The sequence below is a fragment of the Typopeltis vanoorti genome, chromosome 8 (assembly GCF_054136105.1).
Source record: "Typopeltis vanoorti isolate ZY-2024b chromosome 8, IOZ_Tvanoo_1.0, whole genome shotgun sequence".
In the NCBI taxonomy this organism is placed as follows: domain Eukaryota; kingdom Metazoa; phylum Arthropoda; class Arachnida; order Uropygi; family Thelyphonidae; genus Typopeltis; species Typopeltis vanoorti.
This window is the reverse complement of record NC_143556.1, coordinates 143880054-143902452: the sequence shown is the minus strand read 5'-3', so window position 1 is coordinate 143902452 and position 22399 is coordinate 143880054. Positions and strand designations below refer to the sequence as shown.

Sequence of the window (22399 nt, the reverse complement as noted above, 5' to 3'; positions counted from 1 at the left end):
CCGACCAGGTATCATTCTTTTCTTCCAGTTTCTGCAGTTAACTAATGCAAATCACATCCTGCCACAATGAAATCATACCTCGTTTCTCAAGAACACGTCACAAAATCGAATCTGGAAAGACCCAGAGACAGACAAAAATTCGTTTGATAATAATCTGATCTGGATATGATAAATCACTTGTTCTTAAGTTGTGCAACTGAACTAGCTCCGTCTTGCATTATCTTCACTCTTTCATGGTCAGCCTCTTCCTATGGAAAGCGCCATCAAAGTCGTGATCCGGTAACATCTTCTCACTCTGCTCGCAACTATTGGGTGAGATCAATTTCACCGCACAGAGGCCCAACGGTAAATCAGTAAATAGCTGTTTATACGTATTCCAGTGATGGTGGCGGTTTTATCGCTATACACATTTCTCTACACGCCCAGAAATTCTCCGCGGTTTGGTTTTAATGCTTAGATCTGTTCTCCTGATCATTTGACCATGACATCCATAACATCTTCAAGTAAAGCAATTAAGGTAACCCATATTCCACCTCTCTCACATACACACATCTCCCCTTTCCCCTAAGCCTATAAGAACACAAGGAGCAACTGCCAAACAGTCATTTCCAGTCTAACAGCTAATCCATCGAATTTGTTTCTTTTCTTTCATTCAATCGACCTTTGAGGCAATCTTCCTCAAGAAGTGTTGTTGCCCGAAAACAAACCTTCAGCGCTATACAAAAAGATCATTTGCAGGTGCTTTCTCTGTGAACCGGCGGCTATACATTCCACTAACGTGCTAATAGGACTAATATGAGAACAACAATTAAGTGGTTACGTATTTGTTTTTCTATAGAACTAACAGAGAAAGCAGTTAACTGACTATTATCAATGCAGTCCAAATTCCGATGCATATATTGGAAATCATTTGACTCATTCCGTTTGAAAGTCATATCAAACGTAATAAGTCAAATAGTTTCCTGTGTATACATCGTATATCGCAAATTAGGTAATCCGACAAGGCAGTTCTTTGCATTGGGTGCATAAATGAGACCTCTTCAAATCCGAAATGCAAAACATTCAAAACACAAAAGTGAGCCCATGTGGAATATTTTAGTATTTCGATCATCGCCATTTTTACTGAAGACGCCATCTCCGATGGCTATAAAATTGCCTTCGGAGAAAATATCAAGTGTCATCATAGTCATATTTCCAACTCTGTCCATATTCTTTTTTAAAAAGTTGGAACAGTTTAAAAGATCACTAAACAAGATAACCGATGAATTTTTAATAAATTCAAGATAAATAAGATAAATAATTAAATAAGACTTGAGTCTTATTTAATTATTTATTAAATAATTAAATAAGACTGCTGTTCGTATGAATAATTTTGTTTTTATTTTTTTTAATTATCTGATTAATGATATGATTCGTTCCAATAGCACGCACACGTTTCCCAATAAGATTGATATTGGGTTCTGCATGGGAATATTGCAAACCTTTTCGAGAAATTCGATATGTATCAGATATTTTTACAATATTTTGCACATTTGAATACACGCAGATATGAATATAGACGCAGCTGTTTCTTCGAGAAACTCGAATACAAATTAAGAAGTCGAATTCCAGCTGAACAACATACTTACATTGAAATCTGCAGGGAGTTTTATTTAATCGTTGACATAAAGAGATGGAAGCGTTTATTTCTCATGAAAATGCATGCATCCCTTTATGAGACTTCGAATGATCATCGCATTGAAATATGACCGAAATCTTAAGTTAAAACGCTAGATGACAAAAACAATAATAGATTTTGACAGTTTACGAGTTCACGGAATTTTGAAGAATGGAAGGGTTTGGAGTCATAAAAATCCAATCAAAGATCGGTTTACAAACCGAGGCCATGAGAAGTACAATACCTGCAGCTCTCCCTGAAGATTCCTGTTTCTTCTCCCTCCTCTACACACCTTGTAAAACATGAAGATAATTAGACCTTAAATAGAACAACTCTCATCGTTTCTTTCTTAAAATTTGGAGATAACTAATGAAACTTCTGTCAATTTTATTACTTTAATACTTTGTCAGTCAAGACAAATTTCGTACATTTAAAACAAATTTTGCGTCGAAAATGAACAATTTTACATCACTTGACTAAGCAAAATCACATCTAAATAGAAATGATATTAAAATCACAAATGAAATAAATTTGAGGTTATTTAGCAGATTAGGATACGTTAATAACCGAGGTCCTCCGAAATTATCAAGTAAGGAGATGATTGCATACAAACTGAAACGATACACGTGATCGAATTATTTATCACGATAATCGAACTTGGAGTCGTAATTTGGCCACTAATAATGACCTGATCAATAGAAAAATGAAACTTCCTACGCACGTTATTAACGTGAGCTGTAAATCCCAAAAGTTTAACAAAGAAATTAAAATCACTCTCTTTTGCAGGGATTCCTGACACCAGATGTGAATAAAGTCTCTTGAATAAGAAGGCGCCTGCACATCTTGTGTTATGCACATAAAATGAATGACTCCCCACCCCTTTTTTTTTGTTATTTCTTTCAAAAACACAGTACATGTAAACCCCTAAAAACATACTTCTTTTAGCTAGGATGTTTTAACTGAAAGTAAATATTTCGATATTTGTAGCATTTCTTCAGTGACTCAATGCGATGCTGTAAAAAATAAAACTATCGACGAATTTCGCTAAAGCTAAGTTTAATGCGGTGATTAAATATCGTGTTTTATTTCCAAGGGCTTGTTTTAAGAAAGAGTAATTCATTTGTTTCTGGCAGTTCCCCTGACAGCAGTTGGTAATGAAATTACTCGTTTTAATTAGCACCTCGCTAACGTTTGCGATGACATCCTTCACAGCGCACTTTGCTCAGAAGGAAACTTCTAATAATTCCGTTTTATAGAGGATATCCGACGAAAGGTCACTTGGCTTCAATTTTTTTTCGCTGTGATCAAGACAATCTTAATTCATGTTGATTCCACAACCGTGTCTGCGGGCCCGACCAATTACAAACCAGGGCCTCTATGGACTAACAAAAGAAAATGGTGGCTTTTAACTCACTCTTAGACTTTACAGGATGGCGCATCGCTGAGCTACCTTCAACATTTAGTTAATGCTTTCACGTGAATCTTTAAACGAAGATGTTCGTTTACTATGAGAAACGAATTACGATGTTTATACGAAGTGAACTCATTACTTTTAACCGTTTATCATAAGCGACTGTCCTGTTTAGTTTTTTCTTCTAACAAAGGGACGCACACACTGCAAGAACTCTACTTCAGAAGAGCGCCCCACATTTTCCAGCCAGTGAACGTCTGCTTTTCTAAATCGTTCTACTAATTCCTCTGTTTGCTTATCGCTCAGGAAGTATTGACCTCCATTAGTCCGAGCACCCGAGATCTCCCAATTCACAGCTTGTGAATTGGGCGATCGTAACAAAATTTATAGAAGTCTAAGCACTTACAGGGAATTCTTTGAGACCTCTCGTCTCTACGCGATGGCAAAATTAACTTCAAGACATCGACAGTGAATGCTGATAATTGGAATCTTTCTAGAAATTGTCATTGACATGAGGCGAGGTTAAAAAAAAAAATTAAAAATTAAATTTTAACATCACAACTGCATTGCTATACTCTATGTATACACAAATTTACGATGCACATGTAACGAAATACACGACAAATTAAAAATGAAGGCAGACAAATAATAATAAATTAATAATCACTTGTAAATCATTGAAGTTGAAATTAAGAGTGACTGCACAGCTTACCGAAACTCCTTTCAAAACTGGAAATTTACACTCATGAATAAATTCAGATTTCTTCCAACGCAGATACCTCCAAAGGCAGGTAAATAGATTATTTATTTAAATGGGATGTCAATGTGTACATTATCGTAAAGAAGCAGTTTTGATGAAAATAGGATTGCTCGTTACTCTGAACTGCAGACCCTCACGTGTAAAAGAGCCGCAGAAGCTGCGACGGCCATTCAGCAGCAAGTAAAACGTAAAGAGCGAAGGATTCAATAACACTCAATGCGATTAATTCTTATATAACTAAGACTAGGATTTAACTGCTCGATTTGAAGTAAACCACCATAAACACGTGTTTTAGGATTAATCCATTTTGTAAGGCCTTTCATCTTCCTATTCCCCCTCCTCATCCTCTTCCCATTCCTGAAGCTCCTTTGAAGCAATTTGAAGGACATCCGAACATTTTTGCTTCTGTCGAAAACTTGGTTTCGAATTGCGTGTAAAACGCGAGGAATCTTGACATGGACTTTTTTGTTAACTGATGGATTTATTGTTTCGTAGAGAGATTGTAAGATTTGTTTCTTCTTCCCGCGAAAGAGCCAGAACACCCATAATTTTCAAACATAAATACGTTCGTCGACATCATAGACGCAGTTGCTTCGGTGGGAATTCCAAATTGACTGTTTCCACAAACGCACATCGCCAAAAAGTAATTAACGCACAGCGAGTTCTTACTGCTGTTAGCAAGTAAGACGCTGTGCTGTTTGGCTTGATGAGGTTCGTGTGGGTGGTGGGAAAGCAATTCTTTTGAAACTGCAGTTTTTGTTGCACAATGAGCGCCCAGTTTTTCACTTGTGTGTGTGCGTGCTAAAGAAGGAAGCAGCGCATAAACAAAGACCTTCTCGGGCGTTAGGACATTAATGTCATTTGCCTAATGTCAATTAAGAGAGGAAGGAAGGAAGGAATGGCAAACGGTTCGTTAAAGTTCCGATCATGAGGGATTAAACATGAGCCCACCGCTCTTCGAGCTAAAAGAACAGGTGCGCGTTAGCTGTTGATCACTTCTCTCTCTCCCCGGGCAATATTAACACATTTTGCAAGGGTCTAACTTAATCAATGCCACAGAAAAATGTCACGCGCCTACTTGACTTATTATGGTCGATGCCACACCCAACTGAGCCTCGTAGCGTATTAATAGAGTTGAATACTCAACGGAAGCTTTTCCTCGGTGAAATGAAGTAGCCACTTAGAAGTCCTTACATTTTTGCAACTTGCAGCTAACGAAGGCTGATTACTACATTTCTTCATCCATCGATTAATGCAAATATTGACTAAAATGGGGTGTTTTTGACGAACTAATTGAGACCAGTACGAAGTCAAACACTTGAATCTGATTTCTGAGCAAGGTGGTTGGTCAGAAAGGATGAAATGTCGGCAGGCTATTATCCCTATGCGAGATGAAAAAATCAATTACTTTTCAGAACGTGGGAAACGAAATATGATTATTTATTATTAAGATTATGATAATTTATAGAAAACTATTTATTAAAATATTCCTATTTAGAAAAAAAAATCTAATCACATGCTATTATCTAAATGCTATGATCTTGAATTTCTGTTGTTTAGATCTATTCCTTGTCAGTTCATCGGCTGGAATGTAAAAACAAAATTTATGGCAAATTTAAATATATGAATGTGCATACAGTGAGTACAAAATATATGAAGTAAGAAAGCATCTTAGTCAAATTCAAAACTTGTAAAAATTTTAAGTAGGAATTTTTTTATTTTTTTTAGCTGTGTTCGTAGCTATACGCAGATTTTTAAGCCAAGATCACGGTATTATGCAATGAGAATAATTTATTTTCATTCTCCTTAATTCATAAGAACTTTACAATCCCTAACGGAAAGAATAGAGAAAGAATGCGGTCGCCAACCAAAGGGCTTAATGAACTCATTCAACACCAAACATGGCTAATCTGAGTTCTGGTAGGCACAATTTCGTTTTAGGAAAAGCATGTTACAGCTTATATGCACTCTTTTTTGTCACTACTCTTAAACATAAACCTATTTATAATGGTTTAGTTTCATTCAAATTGTTGTTTTAGTTTCATATACTGCAACGAGTAGTTCGTCTTCCTACTGTTTCTGTTCTACCATTTAGGTAAATATTCCCATATTGTGACATCTGTCTCTTCTCATTAGTAAACTGCATTATGGTTCTTCCTTGCCAACATTTCCTCATCATCCCTAACATTTACTGACGCTATTCAAATAACGACTATCATTCATTGAACTGTCGCAGTTCTAATTAAATTCTATTCACTTATTTCAAATCCAAAATTAGTTTGAAAAGGTAACCTCCAAACAAAAGCGACTTACTAAGCAGAGTGTACTTGAAGTCTCCTTTGCCGGCATCCAAACTGAATACTGTCTCGCCGGGTTGTCTACTTTCTGCTACCTCGAGGGTGTATACAGACTTGGCGAACTCTGGGACGGCATCGTTGGTGTCCGCAACCGTCACCCACAGCTTGGCAGTGGAGCTAAGACTGGGATTTCCTTGGTCGTACGCTATCACTGTCATGTTATAGAACGCCTGTTTCTCGTAGTCTAAGGTTGACAACGTCCACACAGTTCCATCTGTAATAGATACAATTAGATTCTATAAGAAAATATTTTTCAGTCGGTCGCCTACTTTTATAAATTTTTTGTAGAAAATTTTCAAAATGCATGCTGTTAGTGAAAAAGAAGTGTTGAGTAATAATACTTGTTTAAAAAATAAGCAAATGTGTTTTTCAAATAAACAAATTTGTCAGTTGAAAAATGTATCATCTAGAAATTCCTTAATTTTAAAACGATGCACAAAAGTGTCGATTAAAATCTACAAAAACTTTCATTATTACACGGGCCCCTCCATGGAGCCCGAAGACTCATCGCGGGAGACCCAATCTATCATACTTCTCCTTAAACCCATTACCAGACAAATCACACAACTGATACTCGCAACCCATTCCACTCAAGGAGAACAATCATTCAGTTCGCCTGCCACATTTCATTAACAAATACTGGTTGTTAGAGTTTGAATGTCATGTACTTATGAACTCCCCTAAAATGAGAATTAACCAATTCTGCCACAGTATTTGAAAAGTGCAGAGAAAATTATGTTCACAGCACACATGACGAGAATGTGCAAACTAACTACATACAAAACGGGATGAAGTTATGTTTACGTCTTAAAATCTTTACCATTATAGCCGGGCGGGTAGGAAAGAGGTTAGACAAAAAAGAAATCAGTTGACTTATTTCTTAAACAAGTGAGTGGTAATTTTGAGCAAGACAGAATGAAAGTAGTTGTTTTACGAGACAGGAAACAGGTAGATATGGTTATGAGGTGCAAATCATATTTCATGATTTTCATGATATTCATGTATTCCAATAGGCTGTTACCAAAATTGTAGGCATGCCAACGAAGTACAATTATCATAGCAGAAAAGAAAAAACATATCAGCAACTGTAGGAAACATTGGCCGAAAACTAAAATTCCGGTCAACTTACTCGTAGGCATATTCTACAGTGTCGTAACTTAAGATTACTTTATTTTGCTGAGTCGGATGACAGAATCTGTGTAGCTTAACTCGTCTCCATTTTTTTTATCACAGCTGTCAGGTGTACTGCATAAAACAAAGAATTAGCTGTGCAGTATATTTGTTCGCAAGTCACTCGTCTCACAGATTATTTGATCTAGATGCAAGCGTTTAGTTGCTAAAAACAGCAGAAAATAATTCCTGACTGACGATTCACATTGCGGAGGCAACTTACCATTAGCCTAATCTTCATGGACTTGTCTCCGAATACTGCCGAAACAATGATCTCTGCAACCGGCCATTGCAAGAATTGCCGACAGAGTTCAAGCAAGTATAGGAAAAGTGATGATGTCGGTGTTTGTTCTTACTTAGAAAAAAATGCGTGTAGTTTGTAGATTTCCTATCCTCCCAAACGCATGTTTAAAATATGATCATATACATACAGAACGATGGTCGAGATCCATTGTAAGCTATTATCCTGCAATATCATACTGACCGTCTCCTAGGCTGATGAAGTCACTGTTTGTCATTCTGAGGAATGGTGCAAATGTTTGGGACACATTAACAACAACCATGGATTCTATGCGTATTCTGAACACCATAATTCATAATGTATATCAGTATTCTTCACTTTTCTAAGATTTACATAAACGTTAAGTATTAAAAAAATAGATGGATTTTAACTTCATATTAGAGTCCTTCAGGAATGGGCAATGGAACGAGTTTAAGGATTGCTCTTTTCACCCAAACGAATACCTTCCAAAGTAATCAAACAGAAAACTGATATTATCTACCTGCAATTAAAAGGATTACAGGAATGAAGAGTTGGTACCTCAAAAGTCAACACAATCACATCACTTTGTGATCATCAATTTTCAGCATTTTCCCTAATCCACGTTAATACAGAATGATTTAAATGTTTCGCCGACTAAGTTGACAATAGTTTATTCTGCGCTTTCTTCTTAGTCCACCAAGTAAAAATCTGATCTCCTTTTAAGCTCTAGACCATTTAATTCAGAACTTTCTTTCAGTTATCTCTACAAGGACTTTTTGATCTAAGAATGAATTTGAATAATGAATTCATTTATCGCATTAACGTAATTCACTTACTGTCCAGTATAGAGGTGAACAATTTTCATCGTTATCAAAACACTCGTAAGTGAAAGACTGAATTAGACATCAACTTACATCTTCATCTTACTAATGAAGTAAGTAAGAGGATATCATACACAATCTAGTGAAACAGGCTTAATGAAAGTTGAAGAAAACCAAACTAAAATTAAGCAAGAGTGATCCTGGATAATACCGCACTGTCACAAAGATCAGCACACACACACACAGAAACTGAGAATATTTCATGTGAGGTGAAACTTTTCTTTCCACAACCATCCTTTCTGTCCAGAACGAGATAAATGGGAAACTGTAAAAATTATGACTATAGAAGAATTCTTAGCTACCTTGTGAAACTTTATACCAATATTATTATTCATGAATTCATCCCAGACTTGTGACTACAATCAAAGACAAATCCTCTTATAGAAAAGAAAAAAAACTGCTGATCAGATATAAACTACAGATCAAATCAGTTTTATTTCCTATAAATGAAAGTTGTTCATCAGATCAATTCAAAGCACAATCTCTGGCCAATTAGAATCAAACTAGCCTTATAAGCAAGCAGGTTTTAGGAATCTTTTCTACAGCAGATCACTTGTATACAATAAATCAAATTATTGAAAAATATGAATCATGAACTTGAATCATGCTGACTTTTAGATACTCTAGAAGAACAAGGCATAAATGTGGAATATATCAAGCTAAAAGGGAGACTTATTCCCAGTCAATCAGTAAAGGTGATCTAACAGTTTAGACGTTTTACAACAATAAGTATTCAGAAAAATTGCCTATAAGCGTATATCAGTAAGGAAGCTAAGCATTCTTCGATTTGCTAATGATATTGTCACTTCTCAGAAGGCCCTGCTGAATAAACGAAGTGCACAATACAAGCAAACGGGTGGAACTTAAACTGGTGCATATAAGATCCTTCAACAACAACTATGACAAAGAATACTCATTCCAGAGTATTCTATGTGAGAATACTATCATACGGTGCCCAATATCTGATCCCTGCCAAAACAAACTTTGAGTACACATACAAACAAGCAATAGAAAGAAGTGTTTACGAATTAAAAAACATAAGGTAAAATATTCAAATATTAGACGGTCTACAAGAAATTTGATGTTATTCAAAGAGACAAAGAAGGTGCTACTAGACTTACTATATAGCTTGGATGAACGATGACAGAAGAACAATCCTTACTACATTTGGATTCACAGAGAAAGCAAGATATCCAGAGGAAGGCAATATAAAATGGAGAGATGCGATCATAGCAATAATAGAAAACTGGATGAGGATGATCCATGAGAGAGGGAGGGGGAGAGAGAGAGAGAGAGAGAGAGAGTAAGGAGTAGGGAAATTTGGAAAGACCTTTGCTCAGCAGCAGTGGGTAACAAACTCATAGCAACAGGACGAACTAAATACAAAACTTAACGCAATTTCAGGGCTAAAATAGACAAAAGTTAGCTTTATTGCTAACTTTTGTCTATTTTAGAAGAGAAGTTAGTTAGAAGAGAGACTGAAGCTCTACTAAATCCCGTCTTTCTATTCTCCTCTCCTCTTCTCTCATCTTTCATCCAGTCAGCGTATTTGTACTTTGGCTCTGTGAATAACGCAACAACCTTGATGCCCTGTGTAATATTTGAATTGTAATATTAAAAAAATCGATTGAAAGAAATCGACAAACATTTTCTTACAATACACACAACCATCCTTAACACTAACCTAACAAATAAATATGGTTGCGAGAAACAACCGTCTATTCAGTTCTGCTTTATTTCTTGTTAGCTTTCTGCATTCTACAATTTTTATGTACTTTTGAAGGAGTCTCTGCGACTGAATTAAAATATTGGAATCATTAAACTGTCGCTTAATTCGTTCTTTTTTACTGTTTTCATTCCATTAAAGGAACCACAACATTCTTATTTTCCATCTATGCCTCAATACACGAAGAATAGGTTTGGTTCTTCTCACTAAGAAGATTCCGAATTCTGTGACTATGCAAATTTAAAGATGCATCTTCGCAGAATTTTATTTTCATGCACGTAAAAATAGTTCAAATAACAGAACAGATAATAACTTAATCTAGTAGAAAATATGAATAACACTTGTTTTAAATCTTTTTAAAAGCAGATTTTAAGTCTGAATATTTGTCTCTCTGAAACAAATTAAACAGAAATTATATGCCTTAAAGCAGAACCCATTCAATGTAGTTTTCCTCTGCAGTAGTATAGCGAATGAATATTCGTTCTCTTCCGATCCAGGAGTATCGGCATCACTACATCGCTTGCAGGAGTATTTCTCCTCTCGTGTGAATTTCTCAGGTCACTTCATTAAGTTTCGACTTTCAATTATTACAGAAATCCCAAATTTAAATTCCCGGAATTGCCGAGTTTTGAAGGGCATGGTTTTCTGCGACTGTGTGTTCGTTGTTAAATATAAATTTCTTGGGAAAAATCAACATTGATTTGTGTTGTTAATTCATACGCAATCTAAAATTTTACGTAAGGCAAATTTCTAGATGAATAATGACCTTGTTTCTGTTGTTTATGAATCCTAATAATATTTATCTGTAATGTTTTATTAAATAAATGATTTTTCATAAACAGGAAAAAACAATATTTTGTTTACCACGCAAATCAACAAACACTTGGAACACTTCACGCATGTAAATCTTTTAAATATGCCAACTATTTACCCTTCCGTAGATTATGAGGGTGGCAGAGCTGTTGCATGTAGTTATAGTTTAATACTCACTGTAAATCATTTTGCAAAAATTATTGGATTAGTCACCAATGCAATAATTGATTCATTACGATATACCTTTGCTGTCGATGTAGAACTTGTTTTGATGGCCTTCACCAAGTTTATAAAACACCTGTCCGTTTGGACCAGAATCGGAGTCGTAAGCAGTAATCTGTGTCACCTACATGAGAGGGAAAAAAATTTTTTTTTACCTGTTGATTATATACATAAACATTTAGAATAAATGGCTCTTATAAACCCCAAGTTACATACGGTTTTTAGAAATTGATTACCTTAAATCCTGGATCAAGATTTTCGGGAACATGCGCTAAGTAAGGATCAGTGTAAAATTTTGGTGCCTGATCGTTGACGTCCAACACCTCTATAAAGATATCGGCGGTTGAATTAAGAGGGGGTTCACCGAAATCTGTAGCCTGAAATAGAAACAAATATCAGGTATGTTTTATAAAGAGATAAATGTGATGTGTAAATTTTATAATACCACTGTTGCCAAGGAAAGTTTATTACGAAAAGCTAAAGGAATGCCAAAAGATTTAGGTTTGTTTATCTTCGTATAAAAGTATCTCGTTCCTGGCTGCATAAAGTTAACTATTTTCCTAGTCGAAGTGTCTTTTTTTCTCATGTTTTAACAATTCCATATTATCTAAGTTTTCTCATTTATGAACTAAAAAACACCGAAAAAGATTTGCATATATATGAATATTAATTCGATGAAATTACTTAGATAAACAGTGTAAGAGTGGGACAATATATACCCACACTCATAATGCTTAAATATCACTTATGGAAAAAATAATTAACTTTGATGAAAAGTATGTTTACAGATGAATTCAGTCGTCTGTTTGGCAGTTCCATCGTTCAGTGGGATTTTTAAATGACAACGCTACGGTAGGTTAACTCAGTGGTCAGTAAATCCCATTGTCATGCATGGACAAGAACAAAGGTCATTCTACTTCTCTCCTCCTTGGACTCGCTCCTCGAATCCAACCGAATAACATAAATAATTCTTACAGGAACGAAGGATTTCTTCTCTCATTCCATTCTGACTTCCTTACCATTTTCATGCATTCGTTTTCAAAAATTGTTTGTCAAGCCATTCCAAAAAAAAAAAAAAAAACAGCTGCAGACGAGATCAAAATTCCAGATTTGTATTAGTCTATACTGTAACATGCATTATTTTTCGGTAACATCAGAAGAATCAGCCGTAACTTGGATGTCAACAAGTCATCTTCACTTGATGGTATTTCTGCTATTGTGCTAAAACTTGTGCTCCATAATTGACACATTTATGAAACATTGTGAAGATATATCTTCACAATCTTTCTTCACAATCTTTACAGTCTTTCATGATAATGGAATGGAAACTCGCCTATGTTTAATCCGTTCCAAAGAAAGGTGGGGTAGGGTAAAAGTCAAATATCAGACCAATTGTACAACTATCCTCAACTCAAATCCAATGACAATAATGAAGAAAGTTATGAAATGAAACATCATTGGCTGAAATCTCACCAAATAATTAGCGATTATGATATACAAAATATATCACATCGTGTCAGTTGTCTGAATGATCGCCATATTATCTTCATCCATTTTATTTTCATGCTCTTTGAAGCATCAAAATGCATTGGCGATTAGTTGGTCCAATCATTGGTACGTTTTTACAAATAAAATAACCCGAATCGTATTGATTCACCTACCACCGAATGCTCCATCTCCTCCGAAACATTCTAATGGATTGAGGTCAGGGGCTCCGTGTAGTACTTTTCAATTGCTTCACATCATTTTCCTCAATCGGATTGCAGTAGCAACAGCATTTTAACATAGTGCGCCGTTGTTTTTAAAAGAAAATATGGAAAAAAATAATGACCTTAACCGATTATTGTAAAACAGCCAAAAGGCAGGATACATTACGTTATTCATAATGGGTTGCATATCCACTGGTATCCAACCTTGCGAGCACAATGAAAGATTCAAGTCCTCACAGAAATAGCGCCAGACAATTTCATCATGACCATCAAACTATTCAGTTGAGATGACGCACACAGGCTGCACAACACCGATTGGAAAATTGTGTAAAATCTGATTCTTCGCAAAACGTATTACGTTTGTGACTGGCGAAATATTGTTAAATGCAAATGGAACCATAATGGGGAAGGATTGAGATCATGTGCTAAGTTCGGAAGTTCTGCCTTTGATGAAATTGGCGTGGACAGCATTGAAATGATGTTGTCCTGTACAAATACACTGAAAGCTTAATATTGGGGGCAGGGGGGGGGATATGTTGTTGTTGTACTTTTAATTCTTTGACAAAAGTAACTCCATATTCCATGATTGCGATCATTGGAATACAATTCAGGCACCAAGTGTAGAAACAAAATACGTGCTTCAAGAATTTAATATCAACAGAATAATTAAAACAGTACATAATAAAGACAGATTCACCAGGAGATCCTATTCGGCGATTACTTAACATCCTGACTTATTTATCTTTTCGTACTTACAATCTGCTTGTGTAGCAATCACGCCTTTGAAATGTGTATGCAGTTTATCCCGATACAGTGCACGAAATTAATATCTTGGTCATCCGTTTATTCAAAAATGTCATTTCCAAAGAATGTTCTAAGTTACAATGATTAGTATACATTTGTATCTGCGATGTTATTTCCTTCAGAGAGTACGGAATCGCTACTTAGTTTGTCAGGTATAGGGACCCATTCGCCTCTGTGAGATTTATCTTGTTTGCAAAGCCGCTCAATCTCTTCAAGAATGCAAAGGTTTCCACGCCTCTTCAATCAAAATAGAAGTATCCGGTTTCAAATGTACGTGGCAGGAGATGTTCGATGCAAAACTGGCTAACCGCCTACGAACACACTAGATGGCGCACAGCAACATGACTTAACAGCTTTGTCATTAATCATGTTGTAACTAACTTTGATCGCTTTGCGACAGCAATCATACTTCCGATGAACCTCCCGCAACTCAAATATTGATGTCGGTCTTAAGTTAGCAAAAAACATCCAGCATAATAAAGCTATGAGGTTCAAAACGCGGTATCTCCTTCAACAGAAAGAAATTACGAAAAGGTAAAAGTAGCCGCATTTGGATCACAAAATTCCACTGAAAACCCATTTCTTCTATTTCAACGTTGGACATCGGGGTCTTGTGGCTGACGAATGCACAAAATCTCTTCGCGAGAAGGGATTTTATGGAATTTGACATTTTCAAGCAGCTGGTGAGAGTAGATGTTCTCTCTAAATACGTATTTTTAGGGGGATGTGTATGTGGATGGTTTTTTTTTTTTTTCTTTAATCGCGTGACAAGTGTGGAAAAGTGACGAGAAAATAAGACGTTTATCGAAGTGACTGAACGGATGTCACGTTCATACTCACCATGACAGCGAAGACGTAGGAAGCTTTAGCCTCTCTGTCAATAGTTCCGTAAGCGTACAACTCCCCAGACTGGCGTTCCACGGCGAAAGGAAATTCTGCGGAAATGACGAGAGTTTATAAATAAAAGTAAGTTTCGATGACATCAATTCAAAGATTACTCTTAGATCAAGTGAGAGGAATATAAAAACACGAGAGATCGCTACGAAGGAGAGATTAATTCTGCACGCAGCGGTCTCACGGCACGCAATACAAAATCTAAAACAATTCATTTAACAGTTGGTTTTTTTAATAAAAAAGTGAACTGTTAAGCTACAGATAAAATTATTCATAAAGGACATGGTGAATGTTGTGGCATTAAAGCCGAGCTCACATTAAAACTAAAATTCGAGGTTGTGATGCATCCCAAACAAAGTTTTAAAAATGGCATCTGTGAAAAGTCACAAACAACGTAAAGCGGCGCGATTCTGCTCACTCCACACAATTTATAAGTATGAACCACAATTTCGATCAATACTTGCCGTATTATGGAAGGTAAGTGTTAGGAACTCCCCATATTTTGAGAGTAAAGCATAATAAAATATTTGAAATGTAGATAATATTTCTGGAAAATTTTCCATGTTACTCCTCTAAATAAATATCAATTTTTGTCTATTTTTGTTTAAGAGTACCCATTTTATAATGTCACTGGCTTTTTACTCAATTTTTAGGGCATTACTGATGTTTTAAAGACAGATACATGAAGAATATAAGGAAGGGATAATTTTGGACATGTTCCGACGTATGACTGAAAGGAAGGAAGGTGGGGGGGGGGGGTATGGACATATGAGAGAATTGGGGGAAAGACACAGGGAATGTGAAATTTAAAACCGGGATTTTAAGGATGGGATGCGAATTCTTTGGAAAGAAGGTGAAAGACTTTTGGGGAAAGGAGAAGGATTGAATATGAAATATTCAATGATTGAAGGATTCAAATGATTAAAGATGAAATTAAAAATTTAAATCAAATCCAAATCCCTTAATCTTAGTTCATCATATTCTATCCTTCTCCTTTCCACAAAAGTCTTTCACCTTCTTCCCAAAGAATTCACCGTCCGCCCTTAAAACCCGCCTTTTAAATTTCTCATACCTTGAGTGTTACCCGCAATTCTCCCACATTTCCAATCCCTCCTCCAACTCTTTCTTTCAGTCATACTTCGGTAGGATGCCGCCCAATAAGAAGACAACCAGGAACATCCTACAAAGGTATGTCCAAAATTATTCCTTCCTTATATTCTTCATGTATCTGTCTTTAAAACATCAGTAATACCCTAAAAATTGAGTGAAAAGCCAATGATATCATACAAGGGCACTCCTAAATTAAAATAGGCAAAATAGCCATAAAATTAACAATTTAAATATTTTTTAAATGGCAAATCGAATTTCTCTTACATTTTATCGCTTTTTTTCTGTCTGTAAGTGAATACTAATCAATAGGAAGTTTTTAAATGATTGCCACTGATTCAGATATGTTATTGGATTTAAGAGTTGTGCATCAGACGGAGAGGCACTCACATCCCCATAGACTGAAACAGAAAACAGCAGGTCAGGATAACTAGGGTTAGGAAAGCTCATTTTTAGCAGCTGCAATTCTCACCGCGAGGTTTGGGACATATTAAGCACCATCGAATGTACCTGCAGCTTCTATTAGAAGCTGCATTAATTTTAAACGGAGAACGTTGTTTATCCGTGTTACTAACTGATGCCAAAATGTGATGTTACCGTTGATAAAAATTCTTAGCTTACAAATATCAGGGCAACTAGTATGAAATGACATCAGATTCACCACTTTCCTCAATGAATGCCAATTTCTTAATAGCTCTGTTCTAATACAACGAAACTGAAATAGTCCTATACAGCGCGCATGCGTGTGAAACGCGCTCTTTTACTTTCGATGGATCGCACAAATGAAAAAATTTAAAACCGCTGTATTTTGGGGCAAATGCGATGATAGCAAGCTTCCAATTTTATTTTTTATCTGTCGCTCATTTTATCACTCCCAATATGTTCGCGATTAGTGGATGAGGCAATTGCATTTTGGTAACATTCTCATCGTCTTCATTGCTAGTTATCTCATACTCGAACACCAAAATTATGCTTGTTTTCATTCCCCTAATCCCACTATTGTAATTATTTCTTACCAGAGTAAGAAATAATTACAATAATGGAAGTGCAGTTTTTATCCACACTACCGCTATAGCCATTTCCAATTCACAGCTTTGTGAATGATTTAATTTTTTTTCCCAATAAATAAGCGTCATATTCCAGCAGCACTGGACCTGACTGTTAATCGATTCAATGTATTCTGCTATACGCAATAGAAATCAAGTAACACTTAATCGATATTATAATTAAGCACAAAACTATATGAAAAAGAATTATTTTTTTATTGTAGTATTAACGTTCATGAGAATACTTCAACTATCAAGTTAAAAAGGTTTGAAAAAAAGAAAGACGACGAATGCATGTTCCAGCCAAAGCGTTTACATTTTTTGCTTTTCTTACCATCCACAAAAAAGCATTGTCAAGAGTGTTGATCTTCTTTCGTTCACTTTCTTAAATTCCTAACCACTTATTCATTTACGTAAGGCGCTTTTTTCTTTAATCTGATGAAAAACTATTGTAACTGATACACTCTCCTCGAGTCCCTGTCGATTTAGAGGAAACGAAAGTCGCGCAGTTTTTTGTTACAAAATGAAAGTCTTTTATAACCCATTTTCCAAATGTTTTCCTTTAACACCGAATAATAATTCATTGTTATCCGAAAGGTTTTTTTAACTTCTATTGTCGATTTGTTTACTTTTATATCCTCTTACTTGGAACAGACGGAGAAAAATATCGGCTAATTCTTTTTTGTGTGCACACTGAGAATCAGTAAAAACATGTTTCCTAATTAACTCAAGAATTTTTTCGCGTGGTAGATATTAATCCTATCGAGCCATTTCAAGTTTTCCCCCGTTCTCTCAGCGGTGTTTTCTCCACTTTACAATAAGTTTATGCATGTGCTGGAATGTGCAAAAGAATATTTAAATCCATAAAAACCTGACTAAACCTTGTTCGATGAAACGAAAATATTTTCATTCAATTAATATGCAATTTGATTCACATACACTTAAATTTTCTAGTGCGTCATTACTGTTTTAATGAAAGGAAATTAGAAGTCAAAACAGGGAAAAAATTAGTAAAAATCACGCGCAAAAAAGTGTATCGATGTGATGCAGAAGTCTGCTGCACGTACCTCGCTCAAATGAGGAGCTGATGAGTACATATTCTATTATTCCATTTCTTCCTGTATCTTCATCTGTTGCTGGAAGCACACCGAGAACCAAATTCCTTTGCGAGTAATTGCCTTCTTTTAACTTGAAATGATACTCGGGTTTAGAGAAAACGGGTTTATGGTCGTTCACATCTATGACGGTGATGTTCACAAAGTTAATGGTGGCGAGTCCTCTGCCGTCAACGGCAGACACGTTCAGCAAGTAAATGGCACCTGGGAGTAGAGTGCTGACCACGTAGATTTCCCCTGGAATTAGAAAACCTTTCAAAACATCGAAAACAAAAACTGAGAAGGAATAAGCTGTTAAGAGCGGTGTAATAATAATTAAAAGAACGTCATGAAATATCAGCCTAAATGAACTTTTGAATCGAGCGATCTTACAAATGTGTGATAGAAATCATTTGTCGAGAGGATTGTTTCTAAAACAACTTCGGTTTCGCTTAAAAATGATAAACGTACTCCTCATACGTGCATCAAATTAACACGACCCACCTGTCATTCTGTCAATCCTGATGTCTCCACGATCGCCCGCGGTGATTATGTATTCAACTTTAGAATTGGGTCCTTTGGCATCTGCGTCTACGGCTAACACCTCCGCTATCTTCGATCCTGGGCGAGCGGTTTCAGGGATTAAGACTTTCAATGAACCGTGCTTGAACACCGGAGCGTTGTCGTTTTCATCCTCCACCGTAATGGTCAAGTACGTAGAAGATGTAAGGTTACCCATATCTCGTGCGCTTACCTACGTACATTAAAAAAATGGCTGTAAATAGTAAACCCTTAAAATATAAATAATTGCAGTAAAATATTTTATGCATAAATGCTGAAAAGCGTTTGAATTACTGGAATTGTGTGTTATTTCTGGGGCGTGCGAAGCCACTATGCAGAAGCATAGACAGCTAAAATACGGTGAAAGCAAAAAAACTGGTTCGGATATCCATATTCATACTGTACACTGTTCGGAACAATGCTAGATTTTTTTAATGCAAGTCCCATTCAGGAATAGCTTAAATCTACAGCACACTAAAATTAGTCCTCTGGGTCAAAACCTGGAATCCTTGCTCTAGTGATCAAACAGGTCTCCAATAAACAAGGTGGTGGCCCACTGGGTGATAAAATTTATATCCCGCCTGAAGACTCATAAAATTCGGGTCCATAGTGATATTTGGAGTTGTAAACTTGCTTGTTGGAGAGCGAACGAGCTAACCACTCTGTCCACCAAGTCTGTAAATGGTACAAATTTAGGTAATTTAAGAATAATATTTGATGTTCTTTCATTTTGACGCTGATCTTTAGAATTATTGAGAAATAAACTCAATAAATGTTTCTAACAATTGCCAGTATGCTTTTAAATTATTCAAATAAATAACATAAATAAAATATTGCACATCTTGTAAATTAACCAACCACACATTCTTGGACAACATATCACGAGTCTGCATTTATCAACACTAAATATTCATGTTTGGCGGGACGTTACATGTTTTTGTGATAAATAGCGACTCTTTAGTGCGAATCCGTAGGTCAGTCTCCTACAATTAGTTCTGTTAGCGTACTTTGGGTATTCTTATTGGAATGCATGAAGAATGTTGCAAAGAATTTAGTCACAAGCATGTATAGTATCTGGCATGGATGCCCTGAGATTAAGCGTACCATAATTCCAGACTATGCGAATGCTATTGCCAGTACAAACTAGGATCAGATGACTGAAACAATCTCTTAGTACGCTGCCTAGGTTCACAGCATTCAGATAAATAGTTTAAAAGCATCTTCATTAACTTACTGATATCTACCAAAATTCGGCAAACGATGAAAAAAAATCTCTTGAATGTTTCTTAAAATTCTTTTATATCTTCAAAGTGCATATTTCTTTTCAGGTGTCATTTAGTCTGAGAATGACACTGAACTAAAACTGTCACAGTAATAAACAGTACTCCGTTTAGCTTACAGGCAGATTCTGCCATTTATTCTTTGTTCTATCACCGATTAGAGAACATACTGTTCGAGCCACATGCACTGAGATCTTCCCTTTACTTCCCAGGAATTTAATCGGTTGTCTGCCTGTTTTTAATAGTGCAAGTACGTTATGCAACCTACCAAATTCGTTTAACTCGAAAGAAGAGTCTCGCAAACTTCAGTAAGAATTCCTAAATTTCAAGTTTTAATCTAGTTTTATCGTGTCCGCTGTCAGGCCAGAAAGCAAAAATATGTTTTCAATGGCGCTCCATTTCATCTCCTTTTCATTTATTTATGATCTTTTCCAATACTTTCATCCACGGCTTAATTCATGCACCCTATCTATAAGTCCTTACATAATTTACAAGCGGAGATTTGAGATTATGTTCATGCTTTTCCCAAACGACGGATCTTATTACGTTGTTTATAAGATAAGCGAGCATAAGAGAGAAATAAAACAACACTCTATAGTGCGAATCATCTTTTCCAGACAGTGTGGCTATAAATAAATAACTAGACTGATACCGACATACAGATAATCAATTTGCTGTAATTTTTTTATTTTGTAATAGCGAAACTAACAGGCAAGGGCACGGCCAACCGCTGGTTGACCACTGTTAACTATCTGAAAATAACTTATCCAGATGTGAACCCGCACTAAGCGTCTTTAACTCACCATAACCTTCAAACTGTGAAAGCTGCTATAAGTTTAACTCATACAAAATCGGCTGCTCCGTAATGTCTGTTTGGATGCTCCAAAATAAATAATGGGAGATTGGTGAGTGCGCTCAGGTCTGCTTTCAGATGGAAATTAACAACTTAGGCGTTTAATGTGCGCATGTTACCAAAAATGCTCCGCGTTTATATTAACCAAAATACAAATTATTGGTTACTGAAAGAGTCTGGCGCTTACAATAAGAAGTTACCATCTTTGTAAACAAAGTGTAGCCATTAAAACTTGCTTGACATGGGGATTTCGAGAGGAGAAAATTCTCCATAAAAAATCTATTGGGGGTAAACCAAAGTAACACTCATCGCTCTTTCTCAATGTATTAATGCAGTGAAACTCCTGGACTTACTTGCAGGTCGTATCTCTCTTTCGATTCCCTATCTAGAACAGCAAGAGGATCTTTGGCAGTATAGACCACGAGACCGCTGTCTAATATCGTGAACAATTCGCTGCCCGCACCGGTAAGGAAATAGTGAATGATGGAATTATTTCCACTGTCGTTGTCCACTGCAGATATGGCGGGAACCTGAAAGAGAAGCGAGAGACATTTGGATTCTTTAAAATGTCTCCTCGGAAGAAATTTTGCTAATCATTTTAAATTATTTAATAAAACCAGAATTTTTCAAAGCGATAACATCCAAATAGTACGATTTAAGTGAATTCTTGTTCTGTATATTCATTAAAAAAATTATGCTTAAATTTGAGGGAGTTTTTCAGAGAGAAACTAATTTGCTTCTCGAAGATAAATGCACATATTTACTGTATCCCCGCAGATGCGAGATCCTTCGACACTTCTGGGCATGTCAGAAGAAGAAGAATCCATTCCGATAATAGGGTAATCAATCCGTCTTGTGGGATGATTTGTTTATTATTACACGTCAAAAAATTAATCTTTCTTTTATGAACATTCTAGTTTTTAAAGTGATAACTATTTATCTTATGTAACAGTTGGAAACTTTTACGTATAAAGCACGTGATTTCGCGTGTTGGTGACCAATTCGTACATCCTCTATTTCTTTTCCCCTTCAGCGTGATTGACTATTCTTGGCAATCTGTCAGCCCCAGTTCTATGAACTGTGGGCAAAATAATTGGACGCCAAACCTTTTCTGAAAATAAACCGATCTTCACATTCACTGAACCACCGCGCTTGTGACCGAAGAGTTGATTACGCCGATCTACTTCACAAGTAGTTAGAAAACGTTTTCCGTCGAATGAATCTGATGAAACGCGCATTGACGAAGAACTTAACACAAACACAGGGAAGCAGACACCGCAGTGTTAAAGTGTAATAAGAAATAAGATTATCGACAACGTTCAGTAAAGAAGTGTTTATCAGAATAGTCGCATTATAATCGATGCTATTAATGAATTGGATTAAATAGTCTGTGAGGAAGCACCAGTGTAAAGGTATTACTTCCTCTTTCTTACAATACAGAATGCGACGTGTACAATATATGCTAGCACGCCATCTTTAAATTCACTAATTTAAGTAATCCTTTCAGGTGCATGTTTTAGTCAACGGAAAACAACGATGCGGAAATTAAATACAGCGATCAAAATAATTATCCACGTGCGCGTTTTTATTTTTCTTTATTCAGTTTCGTAAGTTATCACCGATAAAGCGGCTCGATTCAGCAATCAATGACGTATATTTAAATACGACTACTCCTTTTGACAGATGTTTCCACGGCATAAAATAAAGAGCGTTCAGGCTGCATATTAAGTAATTGAACCATAATCTTGTAGAATGACTGTCATAATAAAAACCACCGAGGTACACAATTTTC

At 36.1% G+C, this 22399-nt stretch overlaps 1 protein-coding gene across 2 annotated transcripts in view; it reads right to left on the bottom strand.

Annotated features, from left to right (window-relative positions):
* The window catches only part of LOC150104400 (protocadherin Fat 4-like), a 345892-nt gene that overhangs the window by 54956 nt on the left and 268537 nt on the right, over positions 1 to 22399 (bottom strand). For both annotated transcript variants that reach the window (XM_090396350.1, XM_090396351.1), the window contains 7 exons: positions 20961 to 21137; positions 18418 to 18667; positions 17887 to 18171; positions 14613 to 14707; positions 11496 to 11636; positions 11281 to 11383; positions 6142 to 6399 (listed from right to left, as the gene is read on the bottom strand). In XM_090396350.1, coding sequence (XP_090252476.1) covers positions 6142 to 6399; positions 11281 to 11383; positions 11496 to 11636; positions 14613 to 14707; positions 17887 to 18171; positions 18418 to 18667; positions 20961 to 21137 — 1309 coding nt within the window. The remainder of the gene's footprint in view (positions 1 to 6141; positions 6400 to 11280; positions 11384 to 11495; positions 11637 to 14612; positions 14708 to 17886; positions 18172 to 18417; positions 18668 to 20960; positions 21138 to 22399) is intronic.